General features: G+C 36.4%; 1 protein-coding gene across 1 annotated transcript; it reads left to right on the top strand.

The window, feature by feature from the left end:
* Positions 1-1,036: 1,036 nt before the first annotated feature.
* On the top strand, positions 1,037-10,036 carry slc26a10 (solute carrier family 26 member 10). Its single transcript, XM_052595230.1, has 18 exons — positions 1,037-1,602; positions 2,520-2,630; positions 2,827-2,984; positions 3,111-3,275; positions 3,417-3,569; positions 3,788-3,870; positions 4,474-4,621; positions 4,727-4,840; positions 5,040-5,117; positions 5,381-5,476; positions 5,585-5,691; positions 6,565-6,634; positions 6,823-7,002; positions 7,927-7,981; positions 8,089-8,177; positions 8,268-8,322; positions 8,403-8,509; positions 8,631-10,036. Exons 1-18 carry the CDS (start codon positions 1,338-1,340, stop codon positions 8,667-8,669), a joined length of 2,073 nt encoding a protein of 690 aa, XP_052451190.1. The 5' UTR covers positions 1,037-1,337; the 3' UTR covers positions 8,670-10,036.
* The last annotated feature ends 6,471 nt before the right edge of the window (positions 10,037-16,507 follow it).

Here is a 16,507-nt window from a genome sequence, read left to right as displayed (position 1 = left end):
AAAAATTTATACCTATTTAGATTAGTTTGTTTCTTCATCAGAACAGATTTGAAGAAATGGATCATCCTCAGTGAATGGGTTACATGAATGAGATGTGATAAATGCACCACAGCATGCACAAGTAATTAAACTCATTGCGACTTGATAATATGACTATTTCTGGGCAAAATCGAGTTATCCATAATCCATAATAATGCTTCCTCCAGTAAAAAAAACTAAACAAAATCCCCTTGTCACATCAATATCCACCAACATATTTGTTTAGAATTCTGTAATGTTTTCGCTTGTAAATAGTGATTGATCTATGCATATTTTTCTCCTGATTCAGACCTGACAACTCTTTCACTGGAGAAAACAATATTATGGTTAGAAGACAAGAAAACAATGTTTATTACAAACACAGAGCATTTCAATTTAGAACTAATTGAATTAATTTATCGACTAGAGCCGTGTGGATTACTCGTGGATTATTGTCGTATTTTAACTCTCGTTCTGGCGGCACCCATTCACTGCAGAGTATTGGTGAGCATGTGCATAATGCGAAGTTTCTTCAAATCTGTTCCGATGAAGAAACAAAGTATTTCTTCAGCAAATTTTCATTTTTGGGTGAACTATCCCTTTAATGAAATAAAAGGACACAGTGCATGCTTAGAGTGATAGAGTGATATTGCGGTTTGATCAGCGAGGCAAAGAAAACATATATGATTACACTTCACAAGGCAGCTTCGGTTCCTCAAAGCCTAAGAAGACACTAAAGGCAGGGAGAAATCGACCCCCTTTCGGAAATGACCACCTCTAATAATCAGTAATAGTTGTGGTTTGAGGTTTCACCTTCACCCTGTAAACAATAGCACTTTGATCATCATGCAGATGTCGCACAGAGCAATACATTGTACACTTTCTATACAGCATGACTCCTCATGTCATAGACATGAAGACAGAGTCTGTTTGAAGAGTAACAGTCATGATTAGGAGGAGGATCCAGTTGTGGAGCGGGTCTATGTGTTATAGATGAGGTGTTCATGCCATTATTTGTTCTGTAAAAAGCCTATGTTGCAGTAGGATCTGAAAGACGTAACATTGAGGTTTTAGAGAATACATGGAGTCTGTTTTCCTAGTAGTAGGATGTTTTTTGCAGTTTGACTTTATCTAAAAAAAAAAAGAAAAAAAAAAGACACTGGTGTTCAATTGGCTCCAGTATTTGACAGGAAAATACAATTGTTCCTGATGTCAAATTCCAGCGACTCCTGCTATAAATGAGGGGTTGGGCACTTGTTTGGAGCAGTTTAACTCTGAAGATTATTTACCTTGCTCTCCGACGAACACTTTAGGACAAGATGAGCGCATCAGTTGCTGTATATAGAGATATATACACGGAGGATCGCTTCAGACAGACGTATGGTACGGAAGACCAGTCTAGAGGGAGAGAGCGGCTCCGAGACAGACTGGCGCAGAGATGCAGCTGCTCTCAGGTGGACTGCCTTCACCTGCTCAAGAAGAGACTGCCCGTGTGCAGCTGGCTGCCAAAATACAAGCTCAAGAAATGGCTTTTAGGAGATATCATAGCGGGACTGACTGTTGGAATAGTACACATTCCCCAAGGTAAACAACAACAAAAACTTTGATTTACGCTATGAAATAGGATGGTAAAGATAAATAAATGGTTCGAGAATATGAAACATATGAAACGTATTAAATCGCAATTGTTTACACACTGGCTGCTACTTTGGTATAAACTCAAAAATTACCCTATAAAATAGTTCGTTATAAAGTAAATTATAAAGGTTACATAGGCTATTTTTATATTTTTAATATGTTATGTTTTTAATATTAAAATTTTTAGTTAGAACATGTTACGAATATTTTCACACTGTGAAAAACGTTCGTAACTTTTTCAAATTAATTAATGAATTAATAGCCTAAATAATGCATCAAGTTAGAGGATTTAAATAATTTATGTATTCTGCGACTTGAATACACGTGTTTATAAGTTAATAATTACTTAATAAAATATGTTTTCTATTGTCAAAAATATATATATTTGAAATATAATATACTAATATGAAAATATAGAGATTTGATTTTAGAAGAAATATTCTGATCAGAGAAGAAATATTCTGATCTACTCCCAAGAAAACGACTATATTTGTTCGCCCTTAACAAAATAAATCGGTTTAACATATACGTGATTTTTTATTTATTTAACTTTTCTAGTCACATGACAGCAACATGGCGTCCTGTATGTTACGTTATGCTTGTGGGGGTCATTTTGAGATTAAAATAATAATAGTCTTACTACTAATAATAATAATACTAATATTAATACTAATAATAACAAATAAACAATAATAATTCCGATATTGATAACATATTCATAATAGAAACTGAATATTAATCAGAATCAGAATGAACTTTTCTGTCAGGTATACGAATTAAAATTTTAATGTAGCTTTAATTTAGTAGATGAAATATGCATCATGTATTTGACCCATATTCAAAACACCATATTTGTTTGCTAGGAATGGCCTTTGCTTTGTTGACATCAGTGGCTCCTGTCTATGGCCTTTACACGTCCTTCTTCCCTGTAGTTCTCTATATGCTCTTCGGCACTGGTCACCATGTTTCCACAGGTAAAAGACTTTCATTTACCAGAGTTTAGCACTGTGGAAAAACTGTGTTTCATTTAAAAACGTGGTTCCACAAATTTGTATTCCTAAGAGTGCTTGAATATTTACAGTATTATTAATCTGCAACCATGTTTAACCAGTGTCAGTCAAGTCTAATCAAGAAAATGAAATATAATTTCAAGAGTTTGGCTTTTTGTAGGTACCTTTGCTGTGTTGAGTTTGATGACTGGTTCAGTGGTGGAGCAACTAGTTCCCATCCCACTCACTCTGAACTCCAGTAGCCCAGAGGCAGCAGAGTTTGAGGCCCAGAGGATTGGGGTGGCATCAGCCGTAGCATTTCTCTCAGGCATAATGATGGTAAGAAAATCTTGCTGTATTTAAGCACATAGCATTCATATTTATATAACAAGTTTGTTGTCTGATGAAATTTTAGACTCGGACTACAGATTTATGATAACATGTTGCTTGTTTTTATTGTCCCAGCTCTGTATGTGTGGGCTCCAGTTGGGTTTCCTTTCCACATACCTCTCAGAACCAATTGTTAAGGCATTTACAAGTGCAGCCGCCTTCCATGTGACTGTCTCACAGCTGCAGAGCATGTTGGGATTGCGGCTACCCCGATATGCTGGTGCCTTCTCTCTTTTTAAGGTCAGAAACGGTGGAACACAGACAGTTCTTTCTGTTCTGGTTACTAGTGTAATAATTAGTTAAAACTACTATAATAATCACTGTAGTATCTCTCACTATTACTTGGCACAAATGAGTCAGTAGTTTCTTTTAAACCCACAGACTCTGGCATCAGTGATGGAGAATGTACCCCACACTAATTTGGCTGAGCTGGTGATCTCACTGCTTTGCCTGGCTGTTCTGGTGCCAGTTAAAGAGGTCAACTCACGCTTTCGGGAGCGTCTGCGCACTCCCATCCCTGTGGAGATCATCACTGTGAGATTTCACTCCTCAACAGACATTTAGAAGATCTAGAACATCTTTGTGAATTGTGTGAATTACAGACATAAATAAGCAATTGAACTTTTGTACAAATATTTGTCATTCACCACCAGACAACTAGTCCAGTATAATGAGAGTTTCATCATCAACCCTATTTCTACTGTTGTCTGAACTGTGAAAAATAATCTTCCATTCTCTTGTGGCCCCTGCAGGTAATAATTGCAACAGGAATTACATATGCCTTTTCCTTGGATTCCAAATATGACATACAGATAGTAGGACATATTCCAGCAGGGTAATATATTGTTATTGTTTCTAAATATATATAGTCGTAATAATATATAGAGAGACCTACCTGCAAAGCTACAGTAATGTTAAAAGTTTGAGGGTCTTGTGTAAAAATGTTGTAAAACGTTGTCATAAATAGATTGCCTTAATCAGTTAAATTCTATTAACTAAATCAAATCTTGTGTTTGAAGTAGCTTTTGCCCTTGGTGCACTTGCGCATAGTTTTTTTAAGTAGCTTTGCAGGTAGGTCTGTTGAAGCAACTTGGAGACGTTGCCACAGTTCTTCTGGATTTAGTCTGTCTCAGTTTATTCCATTTCTTAATGTAATTCCAGACAGACTGGATGATGATGAGATCAGATCTCTGTGTTGAGCACTGGCTGTTGTCAGACTCCTTGTGCAAACAAAAATCTCACTGGATTATTACAATTAATGGCAAAATTAATGTTTTGAAAATGTAAACTGATATTTTCTACTGACACTTTACAGCAAAAGATAGAAATAACTGACTTAAAACCATTTTTAGCTGGTGAAAATAATCGTGGTCTAATCATTTTCCATACATCCTGCAGTTTAACTATAATTTAAAGCGAAATATTTACTACTTTGCAGCTTCCCCGAGCCACGGCTGCCTGCATTATGGACTATTCCAGAAATCGCCGGTGACACAGTTGCTATCACCCTTGTTGCTTACGCTGTGTCTGTATCTCTAGCCATGATTTATGCTGATAAGCATGGATACTCCATTGATCCAAATCAGGTAGATACTATATTAGTAATCTGAAATGTTTGCTGGGTTTGACTGGTTGAGCATATATTTGTAATTATAATAAAAAACAACAATGTTCTTTCATTTTTGATGTAGGAGCTTCTAGCACATGGGATCTCCAACACCGTGTCATCTCTCTTCACATGCTTCCCCAATTCAGCCACACTGGCCACCACAAACATACTGGAGAGTGCCGGAGCTCACACACAGGTACTGGTTTGTTTGAGATCACCTCTATTGTTCTTAATCCATGTTAGAAAACAATGCAATGTTATGCAGTAAAGGCCCTGCTGAGATAATATAATGAATATTTACTGCTAGAAGTGTAAGTTGACCATTTTTTCTGTACAAGATTGTCAAAGACAGTAGGAGTTAAATACAATAATATCCTTTATGTGTACTTCAACAGCTTGCAGGACTGTTCACAAGTCTGGTTGTTCTTATTGTACTTCTGCTAATAGGACCTCTGTTTTACTTTCTACCAAAGGTAAGCCATATTTGCAATGAAGCAATCTTCTAATGTGACATATTTAAGAATGAAACTGTATTTTCTTTGAAAGTATTGTTTTGAAAGACGCTTTGGATAAAAGCGTCTGATAAATGCACCAAAATCAATGTAAATATTGACTTATAGGTCATAGACATTTGGTAACAAAAACAAAAAAAATTGGTATTCAACATTTCATACAAGGTATTATCAATATACAGTAACCTTTAGCATTATCGTCTCTTTCCTGTCTCTTCATCCAGGCAGTGCTTGCATGTATAAATGTGACCAGCCTGAGACAGATGTTCCTGCTGTTTCAGGATCTCCCAGACCTTTGGCGAATTAGCAAAATTGATTTGGTACGGTTTTACCACCTCTCGTTCCCAGATGAGCGCTAAATACGTTTAATTTCTGAATGACACAGAGTCCAGGTGATTCATTACAATTCTTGTTACGTGTTTGAACAGATGGTGTGGCTTGTGACCTGGCTGTCAGTAGTTGTGCTAAATGTAGACCTGGGCCTGGCCATCGGGGTGGTCTTCTCAATGATGACAGTTATATGTCGTACACAGAGGTAAAAATAATTACTCTTTCCATTATGACTACTATGGGCTTTCATATACTCACTCCATGAGATATTTAGCATAAATCAGAGCAAGGTTTACTAACATCAGGGTCATAACCCACACTAGGAGGAAAGTATAATGATTTCACTCTAATCCGTGCCATAAACACATAAATGAGTGAAAAATATTGTGTTAGAAAAGATTATTAAAACATTATATAAATAAAAGGCAGAATGAATTTAGCTCTATACTTGTTAAAAAAATTCTAAGCATGTTTTACCAAACTATTTATGATCAAAACAACTCCATGTGGAAGTGGGAAATAATTTTTGTTTATTAATGTATATGCTGAAGAAATGCATGCACGGGTTTCACATTAAACATGAATTGTTGTGTAATTTAATATTTTAATAATAACCAAACTGTCCATAGATTAAGGGTACTTCTTTATAAATCTAATTCAATGTACACTTAGATTTCATAAGGGTTTGAAACATATAACATGTAAAAAAGGGGTTTCCTCTGGGAGAAAGATTGTGAACCACTGAATTAGAGCGTGTGTATCATAATGATAATATCAATCCAACTAGAGCAGCCCCAGTGAAACGAGGCATTGAGTACATAATATAATAGAGATTGAAACTACCTAATTAGATTTGTGTATTTATCTGCTTTAATAATCATGTTTACTACATCCTTTAATTATGCGTTCCAAAGCTCAGGGGCTGTATAAAAACAGCGAACCAGTATCCCTTACAGACCCCTGTGTTCCAAAACAACCTTCCTCTCCTGGCGGATATGAAATTCACATTTAAGGAATGGCGAGATAAAGTTGAGACAAAAATATGTCCCTGAACTCATAGTAAACTTTCTGTTTTTAGAGCCAACTGCTCTGTGTTAGGAAGAGCTGCCAACACTGAGATTTACAGATCCATCAACAACCATAATAAAGTGAGTCAACAGTCATCATATTAAGTTTCTTTTCTTATTACCACACGTAATGTAATTTACTATGATTAGAATTGGACCTTGTGCTTTTGGAAGTTAAATCGATTAACCATTGCTGCATTTGTCTTAATCACATCTGTGTTGCATAACTGCCGACGCGGCTATACCCTCTTCATCTCTCTGTGCTGTAGTGCTATGAAGTCCCTGGTGTGAAGATCCTGACCTACAATGGGCCCATCTACTATGGGAACCGTAGCTTTTTTAAGGCCGATATGGCTCAGCTTCTGGGCCTCACCCCTGAGAGGATACGCAGCCGAGAGAAAGCCCTGAAGGCCATTGAGAAGAGAGAGAGAGAGGCCATTAGCTCTGTTGTAAGATGATCAATCTATCAGTTTATATGTTAATATCCCCAGATTTAGGAGTTTATTTTAGCTTACTTAGCCTGGAAATGTATGTTTTACAGTATATCTGAACGTTCATAAGCCACATTCAGAGCTGTTGTAAATGCACAGCTGCACATTCTTTGTTGAAGACATAGTTCACCCAAAAATGAAAAATCTGTCATCGTTCACTTAGCCTCATTTAAGCAAAAAATAAGACATTATATCCTCTGTCTCTCCTTTGAAAGTCCAGATAACCAAAACTTCCCAAAGAAGATACCAAAAAATCAATTTATGCTTTTGAGCTTATACGTTGCCATATGTTATGTCCCATATGGATGTGTTTTTATGATTGTTTAGATAAATAAAAGCCTAAATTAAATATGTTCATCATATAAAGTGATCATATGCCTTCACATCACCTGGATAAAACATTTATTTTATGATGCGTTTATGGACTTTCTGGATCTTGGAAGTCTAAACTTTCAACGGAGGGACAGAAACATTCCGATTTCTTTAAAATACCTAATATTATATTCCAAAGATTAAAGTCTTATGGGTTTGGAACAACGTGAGGGTGAGTAAATGATGATAGAATTTTTATTTTTGGGTGAACTATCCCTTTAATGAGCCATGTAGAATATATAATAATATATAATAAGAATATTGAACTATATTACTTGGTGGAAGAATTGTTTAAGATAATAAGTATATTGTCAGCTGTTGCTGTGGTTTTATTTTACTTAAATTTAAGTGGTTATAAAATCCAGTGGTTTTTGCTTTCATAACCTCTGAAAGGCTTTACTTGTACCAGGCCTGGATTATTGTATTGATATGTCTTTGCCTTTAACAACAACAAAATAACATATTTAAGGAAAACATCTGATTGGAGAACTATTTTTTATTTTTTTCAAGGAACAAGGAGTTACAGACAGTTCATTTTCTTCAAAGAATGACTTGTTCAGATCAGGTGCATTCCCACTTGTTCAAGTAATACTAAAAATCACATTAAAGAGTCTTTTTTTTTCAGTTGTTTCACTCATGTTTTTTTTTTGTTGTTGTTGTTGTTTACCGCAGACATGGCTGAGGGTGAAATCGAGGCTGTGTTAATAGACTGCAGCAGTGTCATTTTCGTGGATGTTGCTGGAGCTCGGTTATTCATACAGGTGACGTGGAGTGTATAGGTTTTGTTTAGACACCCATCCACATTGTCATGAAAAATGTCTTATGTTTATGGTACTTATATACTGCCACAGATGTGCATGGAGTCCCAGAAGATAGGGGTAGGGATATACCTGGCTAACTGCAATGGTGAGTTTTCACATTTACTGTATACTTAAACGAACCTTTCAAACAGTTTCCTGAAGGTAATATTTTTCTTTCTCTTGTAGAGAGTGTACTGAAGATTCTCACATCCAGCGGGCTGATGAACTACATGAATCCTCAGCATATTTTTGTTACAATTCATGATGCAGTGGTCTACATACAACAGCAGCGGGTATGATGCAAAACCTTCTTCATAAATGTGATTTCATATCTCAACAAAACAGCATATTTTATGTGCTTAACTGTAGTGTTATGGCACAATTTCATTTAAATTGCATCGTTTTCTTTGACAGGAGAAACCTCCCGAGAACAACACAACGGTATGGGTGTGATCTATCTGTTACAAAGTAATGCAAGACTGAGACTCAAAACAGGACCTAAAGAAGTCGTTGACTTCAGATGTATCAGAGAAACGACAAAGTCATTCCAGCATTTATTTCGACTCAACATGCTGTGATGAGTTTGTCAGGGCTATCTGTGGTTGTTTTAAAAGATTACAGCTGTAGTGGCTGTTGGGTTCATTATATTCTAAAGGCCTGTTCATACCAAGACAAATGTTCTGTGCGAAAATTCATTGCCATACACATTTTAATTTAAATGAATGACCAGTAATGTGTGAACAGCACAAAAACTTTAATGCTATCAGTGCAATGGATTTTTTTTATGTAGAATGTAGAGGTGTTCTAATCTCTCTTCCATAGCACTGGTAAAAAAAAACCTGGTCAATTGATAAGATTCATGCTTTTTTCAGTTGCCCAGAGCCACTGTTGTTACATAAAACTAGAGGATTATTTTGCTGATCGTCAGTTAACAGCTTGGCTCGCTTTTCTCTGTACTCTTGTATTTGGTATTGGTTTATAAACATCATAGTAAATACAAAGGTCTGAATGGCTGTTTGAAAGCATGTATATATTGACTTATTTCCTTTGCCATGACCGAAACCAAAAACATCTCTTTATCTACTGGAACAGCTTGTGTTTTTCAGCTTTTATAAGTGCCACCTACTGTCAGAGAGTGAAACCACATTTTTATTCAGCCTCTGTGTGTTTTGTGCATCGGTCCGAAATGGGACCGAATATATTTGTGTCGAACATTCTTATTGGTATGAATCGGCCTTAACATTGCCAACCGTGATTAACAGCAGTGTTTAACAATATTTCCAGCCCTGCAAACCCCATGTGTAGGCAAAAAAGATCAAATATAGTTATTTTATTAAATATGTCTAAATCTTTTCAGTTTATCAAAAGTTTCAGTTTTTTTTTTTATGAAAATGGATGTTCTGATCTTTTATTGTTGCCATTACTTCTAAAGTATACATAAATGTTACTAAAATGTCCTTCCATAATCTTTATATATTATTTATGCAATATTCATATTTCTGGTAATTGTTACATGGGATTACCAAGAGACCAGACCAAGAATAATAGAATTATTTTTTTCTTTTTTTTTAAATAAACATTTTCTCTTTCACTGGACAATCCATTTTTCTTTTGAGTGTCATTTAAAGTGCAATGCAAATTATGAAATAAAATTAAGTTTCATTTAACCATATCCAGCTTGCCTCTATTTAACCATTTTTGGATCAAAGTTTGGTGTCTGTATGAAATCTTTTAATTTGTAGAGTTTGTTTCTAAGTCTGCAAGTAAAATACTTATTATAACCTGTACCTTGACCTGATAAAAATTACTGTTCAAACACAGACTCAAAAAATCTCAAATCATTTTTCTGTTTAATGTTTGATGTCTGCATTTTTTCCTGTGGTATTTCAAAGACCACCCTCAGGAGAACACCATTTTTTTCTTTAAAGCTCAAGCAATACTATACTAATTGGCTGAATGGAAATCAGCCCACATTACTGGTGCACAGGACTGGCCAGCTGCCACTGCAGGCATCTCCCAGCAACACTGGATGATGGTGTTATACAAAAGGCTAAAAACAGTACTTTTTTAAAAAATTATGATGTGATTTGACATTCGTTTTCTGTGGTTTAACAGAAACAAAAAATCAAAAAATAAAGTAAGAGACTGGGGAAAGCTGTTTCAAGAGGAAACATTTTTTTCTGGCCCTTTTTGGTGGACTTAAGGATATTATTCTATAAATAAATTACTTATAAAAATAAACCTTTGTTGATAAATATCAATAAGGGATAGAAAAACCCCACGTGTGCCAGCTGTACAATTTCCTGTCAGTTTAATGGACGCTCTGATGAGCTGCCGCCATCTTGTGGCTTAAAAAGGAAATCGCCAAATGTAATAAATTGACAGCAACATATGGCTGCCAAATATATATATATATATATCAAATTTGTATTATTATTATTATTATTATTATTTAATAGGGCAAGATGGACATAATGTTCATAATGATGAGGCATCAGCCATTATCTGTTAAAAAAGGGTAATAAACAGAAACATTTATTTTAGTTGGCATATAGTAGACTACAAAATGTAAAATTATTTAAAAAGAAAGATTCCACAATTATTTTCTTTAATATCTCTCTTCAGAATAAAAATATTTTTACTTCACATTATATAAAAAAAACAAAGTGTCCACGAATCCATCATTAAAACATATGCACAAAAACCTTTGGTAATCAACAATGTCACATAACACTGTTTTCCAGTGACAACATTTCTTGTACCTTCAAACTGTTTTGAAATTAAATAAAACAATCAATGTCCTTTCTGGCCATGTTTTATAAAGGCTCATTTGAAAGTGTCAGCCATGAAAGTGCTTTGCAAAAAATACATTTTAACATTACAAATTTAGTCACTGGTGATACATTTAAAATGATTCTTGAGATAATAAAGATATTCATTAACAGGTCTCCCGTTAACGGAACTTGGAATAGGCCTTGTCAGTCTCAGACTGCCCCCATGGCAACATGGCCTTGATCTTCGATACATGACTGATAATAATATCATCACAGGAGTCCACATGGAGGGAGCCGAGCCCATCAATTACAAATGCTAAAGAAGAACCAAAAACGACATAGTAACGCATACACGTGTCACATACATGCATAATCTACTTTGGATTAGGCCTCTTACCTAAATGTCCAACCCGAGCCAGACGCGAGTCAAAGCCCACCTGTCGGATCTTTTCTGTGCGAGCCATGAAGAAATTAATGACGGCATCTGCAACCACACAATTGGGAAATCCCTCAATAACATGGTGGAATCCTGTCCTTATGTGTAAGCAATCCCCCTCTTCATCACCTGTGTCTGTGGAGATGGTTTGTCGATAGTTCACTTCCAGAACTGAAAGGGCCAGAGAGGGTTCTGTCACATACAGTCTATAGAAACAAGCAAATGTGTGCGGAGAAGACCAGCTGGCTGCCGCGCAAATTTCCTGAATAGAGATGCCTCTAAATAGAGCCCAGGAAGTAGCCATGCCTCTAGTAGAGTGTGTTCGTAGTCCTATTGGGGGCTCAAATTATTGCAACATAAAATGATAGCCTCCATCACCCAATGAGAAAGGCGCTGATGGGAGATAGGTCTTCCTCTGTAAGAGTCAGCCCAAGAGACAAAAGAGCCGATTGCTCTTACGAAGTGTATGTTCTCTGAACGTACATATGCAGAGTACGAACAGGACATAAACTGTGTAACCTGTCCTCCTCTGGGGATGCAAATGGTGGTGGATGAAAAGCTACCAGGTCCACTGATTGAACTGCACCAGCATGATCAGACACTTTGGGTACGAATGCCGGGTTAGTTCTAAAAGTGACTTTTTGAACACCTGGAGCGAACATCATAAATGAGGAGTGAACTGATAAAGCAAGAAGTTCACTCACCCTTTTTGCTGTAGTGAGAGCAAGTAACAGAGACGTCTTTAGAGCTAGTAGCTTCAAGGCAATTTTATCAATGGGCTCAAAAGTGGCTTTTGAGAGCTCGTTCAGAACCACAGACAGGTCCCAGGGAAGGACCAGTGGCTTCGACACTGGGTGTACTGACATGCACCTCTCATAAATCGACAGACGAGAGGGTGCTGGCCAATAGTACCCGAGTTAAAGGTGCTGTAGGGGACTTTTGTAAAAAAATATTTTTTACATATTCATATTTATATTTTTTTACATATTTTACATATTACAGATAATCTGTGAAAAAAATCAAGCTCCTCTGGCTCCTCCCAGTGGTCCTATTGCCATTTGCAGAAACTCCATCGCTCCCGGTAAAAAATAACCAATCAGAGCTGCGGTCCGTAACTTTGTTTGTGTTCAAAATGTAGAAAAATGTATATAATAAGCGAGTACACCATGAATCCATTTTCCAAACCGTGTTTTTGGCTTGTCCTGAATCACTAGGGTGCACCTATAATAAGTGTTTATATTCAGACTATTTTAGATTGCTTCAGGGGTACCGCGGCGGAGTAACCCAGTACCTTTGTGATTCTTCATAGACATAAACAGAGAGAAGTAGCTCCGGCTACGATGTTCTTCCGCAAGACGCAAGCAGTTCTGTTTATTAACCGCTAGAGCGTCAAAAGTTCCCTACCGCAGCTTTAATACCCACATGACATGCTGAGATGGCGGACAGATAAACCTTAACTATAGAAAAGGCTCTGGCCTTATCTAGAAGGTCCTGTAAAAAAAAAAAAAAACAGCACATCTGAAACTGAACACAGGAAAGGAAAAATGTTCCCACACCAACCCTCAAACACCCTCCATTTGAGATTATATAAAGAGCGTGTTGAGGCAGCCCTCACATTCTGATTTGTCTCAATCACTTTTGGAGGTAACCCAGCTGCATTCAGATTTAGCCTCTCACAGGCCAGGCCCAGACAACTAGTTTGAGAGAGGAGATCCCTGCGCGCTGGTAACAGCCATGGCTGATACTAGAGCAGTTGCGCAATCTCGGCAACCCAAAGTCTCCTCCGCCAGGTTGGCGCAATCAGAATCATTACATGCTTTCATTCCCGAACGCTTCGTAGTGTCGGCTCGATCAGGCTCAAAGGAGGAAAAGCGTAACGTAACATGTCTGGCCACTCTTGGGCTAGAGCATCCACCCCCAACGGTGCATCGTTGCCCACCAGAGAGAAGTACAGGCGACATTGCACGTCTTTGCACGATGCGAAGAGATCTACTGCTGCCTGGCCGAATCTCTGCCACACCATGCACATAACTTGGGGGTGGAGTCTCCACTCCCCGTAAAGAGGATTCCCTCTGGACAGTAAATCAACTCCCCTGTTCATTATTCCTGGAACATGCATTGCGCGCAATGACTGGATGTTCCTGCTGCTCCACATAATCAGTTCTTTCGCTAACAAGTGAAGCTTGTGAGAACGCACTCCTCCCTGTCTGTTTAAGTAGGCTATCACTGTTGTATTGTCTGTCCTGACCAATACATGATGATTCTTGAGAAAATGCACAAAACGTCTCAGACCTAGTAAGACTGTATTTAGTTGTAGAAAATGTATGTGCTTCTCTCTCAGTGCCGGAGGACCCAGAGGACATCAGAGGACCCACAGGACCCAGAGGCCATCCTGTCCTGAGAAAAGACGGGGCTCTCCTATGACAGAGAGTGCTCATGCATTCTGGCGAGACGCACACTCTGTGGCTGAGACGGCTTGTGGGGCAAATGCCCTGTGATGCTGTCCAGTTATGAAAATCCTTCATTCTCAGCAGTCCCAGGGGAACCACTGACAATGTTGAGGCCATCTGACCCAGTAGTTGAAGACACATTCTGAAAGAGATTAAACTTGCTGAAAGAGGGAGAGGCAGGTGAGAAATGTTTTGATGCGCTCTTCTGATAGGAACACTCGAAACCTCACTGAATTCAACCTGAGACCAAGTAGACTATTTCCTGTGAAGGAATTAGACAACCTTCATTTGGTTTATCCTGAAACCTAATCTCTCCAGATGCGTCACTTTTGTGTGTGTATCGCTTTCTGCTTGATGCTGAGATGGCGCGCAGATGAGCAGATCATCCAGATAAGATAAAACTCTGACTCCTCCGTTCCTTAACGGTGTCAGAGCCGCCTTCACACATTTGGTAAATACCCTGGGTGCCAAAGCCATGCCAAAGGGGATCCTCATATACTCATGTGCTGTGCCTTGATAAGCAAACCTCAGATATTTCCTGTGAGCAGGAAAAATATCTGTGTGAAAATATGCATCCTGGCGGTCCACTAAGGTGGACCAATCCCCTTGATGAATACTTTGACACAAAGTTCTGAGCGAAAGCATTTTGAATTTGTATTTTCTGAGGTGTTTGTTGAGGACCTGTAAATCTAAAATGGGACGGAGACCTCTCCATCATTTGGGAATCACAACGGGTGTAGAAGCCCGTATGGCTTTCCTCCGTTGGAATCGTTCTTATCAATCCTTTTCTCATTAAAGAGGTTATTTCTTCCTCTAAAACCTGAGCTGCTTCCCTTTGGGCTACTGAAATTACCACTCCATTGAACACAGGAAGTTTTACAGTGAATTGAAGTCTTTATCCTCTGTCTATCGTGGTTAAAACCCAGGGATGAACCGTGCCAGTTCTCCGCTTGAGCAGTGAGTGAGCCCTTCCTGGCTTCTAGTATCTAATGAATGAGAACTAGTTTTTAATAAATAAGCACTAATACCTAATGAATAAGTACTCATATCTAATAATAAGTACGATGGATCAATGATGGATCCCCATAGAAGTCAATAGCAAAAATGTTAAATTTGTTACTAGTAACAATCTAAAAGTTACTAGTCACTATTGAATTAAGTACTAGTATCTAATGAATAAGTACTAGTATCTTAAAAATAAATACTAGTATCGTATAAATAAATACTAGTATCTAATAAATAAGTACTAGTATATAATAATAAGTACTAGTGTTTAATCAATATCTAATGAATAAATACTAGAACCTAATGAATAAGTACTAGTATCTAATGAATAAGTACTAGTACGTAATAAATAAGCACTAGTATCTAATGAATAAGTACTAGTATCTAATGAATAAGTACTAATACGTAATAAATAAGCACTAGTATCTAATGAATAAGTACTAGTATATAATGAAAAAGTACTAGTGTCTTAAAAATAAATACTAGTATCTAATAAATAAATACTAGTATCTAATAAATAAGTACTAGTATATAATAAATAAGTACTAGTGTTTAATCAATATCTAATGAATAAATACTAGTACCTAATGAATAAGTACTAGTATCTAATGAATAAGTACTAGTACCTAATAAATAAGCACTAGTATATAATGAATAAGTATGAGTATCTAATGATAAAGTACTAGTATCTAATGAATCTAATGAATATTATAGATGAATAGTATCTAATGAAGTGCAAGTAACTTTACAAAAGACACTACATGCTAAAGAATAAGCATTAGTACCTAAACAATAAGCACTAGTAGTTAATGAATAAGTACAAGTACTTAATGAAAAAGATACTAGTATCTAAAAAATAAGTACTAGTAACATGCAAAAAGATACTAGTATGGCTTATAGATTAAATGTTATAGATGCTTTTCTTAGTATATAACATTTAAGTACTAGTATTTAATAAATAAGTACTAGTATCTAATAAATAAGTACTAGTATTTAGTCTAATGAATAAATACTACCTAATAAATAAGTACTATTATCTAATGAATAAGTACTAGTATCTAATGATTAAGTAGTAACTTTACAAAAGACACTAGTAGCTAAAGACTAAGAACTAGTACCTAACAAAAAAAAAAAGGAAATAACTAGTAGTTAATCTATAAGTACTAGTACTAAATGGAAAAGATACTAGTTTGTAAAAAATAAGTACTAGTAATGTTAAATTAGATACTACTGCAGTTTAGAGTTTAGATTAAATGTTATAACGGCTTGCCATAGAATGATGCTAGAGTTCACTCACACATGAAGTTAAAATAGAACAGGAATATCTTTCCCTTAGAAATGTTCATATTAAAAGTGTAAAAATAACATACAATAAATATAAAGTAATATTAACTAAATATACATTGCTGTTTGATGTTGCTTTCTGAAGACTAGAAATAAATTATAATATCTATGCTATTATTTTATTCTATTGGCATTACTAGCTTTAAAAGTAAGAAATGAATACAAATCTGCATATGACTGTGTAAAATATATAATTTGAGAATACTTTAATTTGCAGTTGTGTTGTGTCTTTATCACCACTTTGTCTGTATTATCTATTCTAAAGGTTATCAGGCACTTTTG

Source organism: Carassius gibelio, chromosome B23, assembly GCF_023724105.1.
Source record: "Carassius gibelio isolate Cgi1373 ecotype wild population from Czech Republic chromosome B23, carGib1.2-hapl.c, whole genome shotgun sequence".
In the NCBI taxonomy this organism is placed as follows: Eukaryota; Metazoa; Chordata; class Actinopteri; order Cypriniformes; family Cyprinidae; genus Carassius; species Carassius gibelio.
This window is presented reverse-complemented; position numbering and strand designations above follow the sequence as displayed.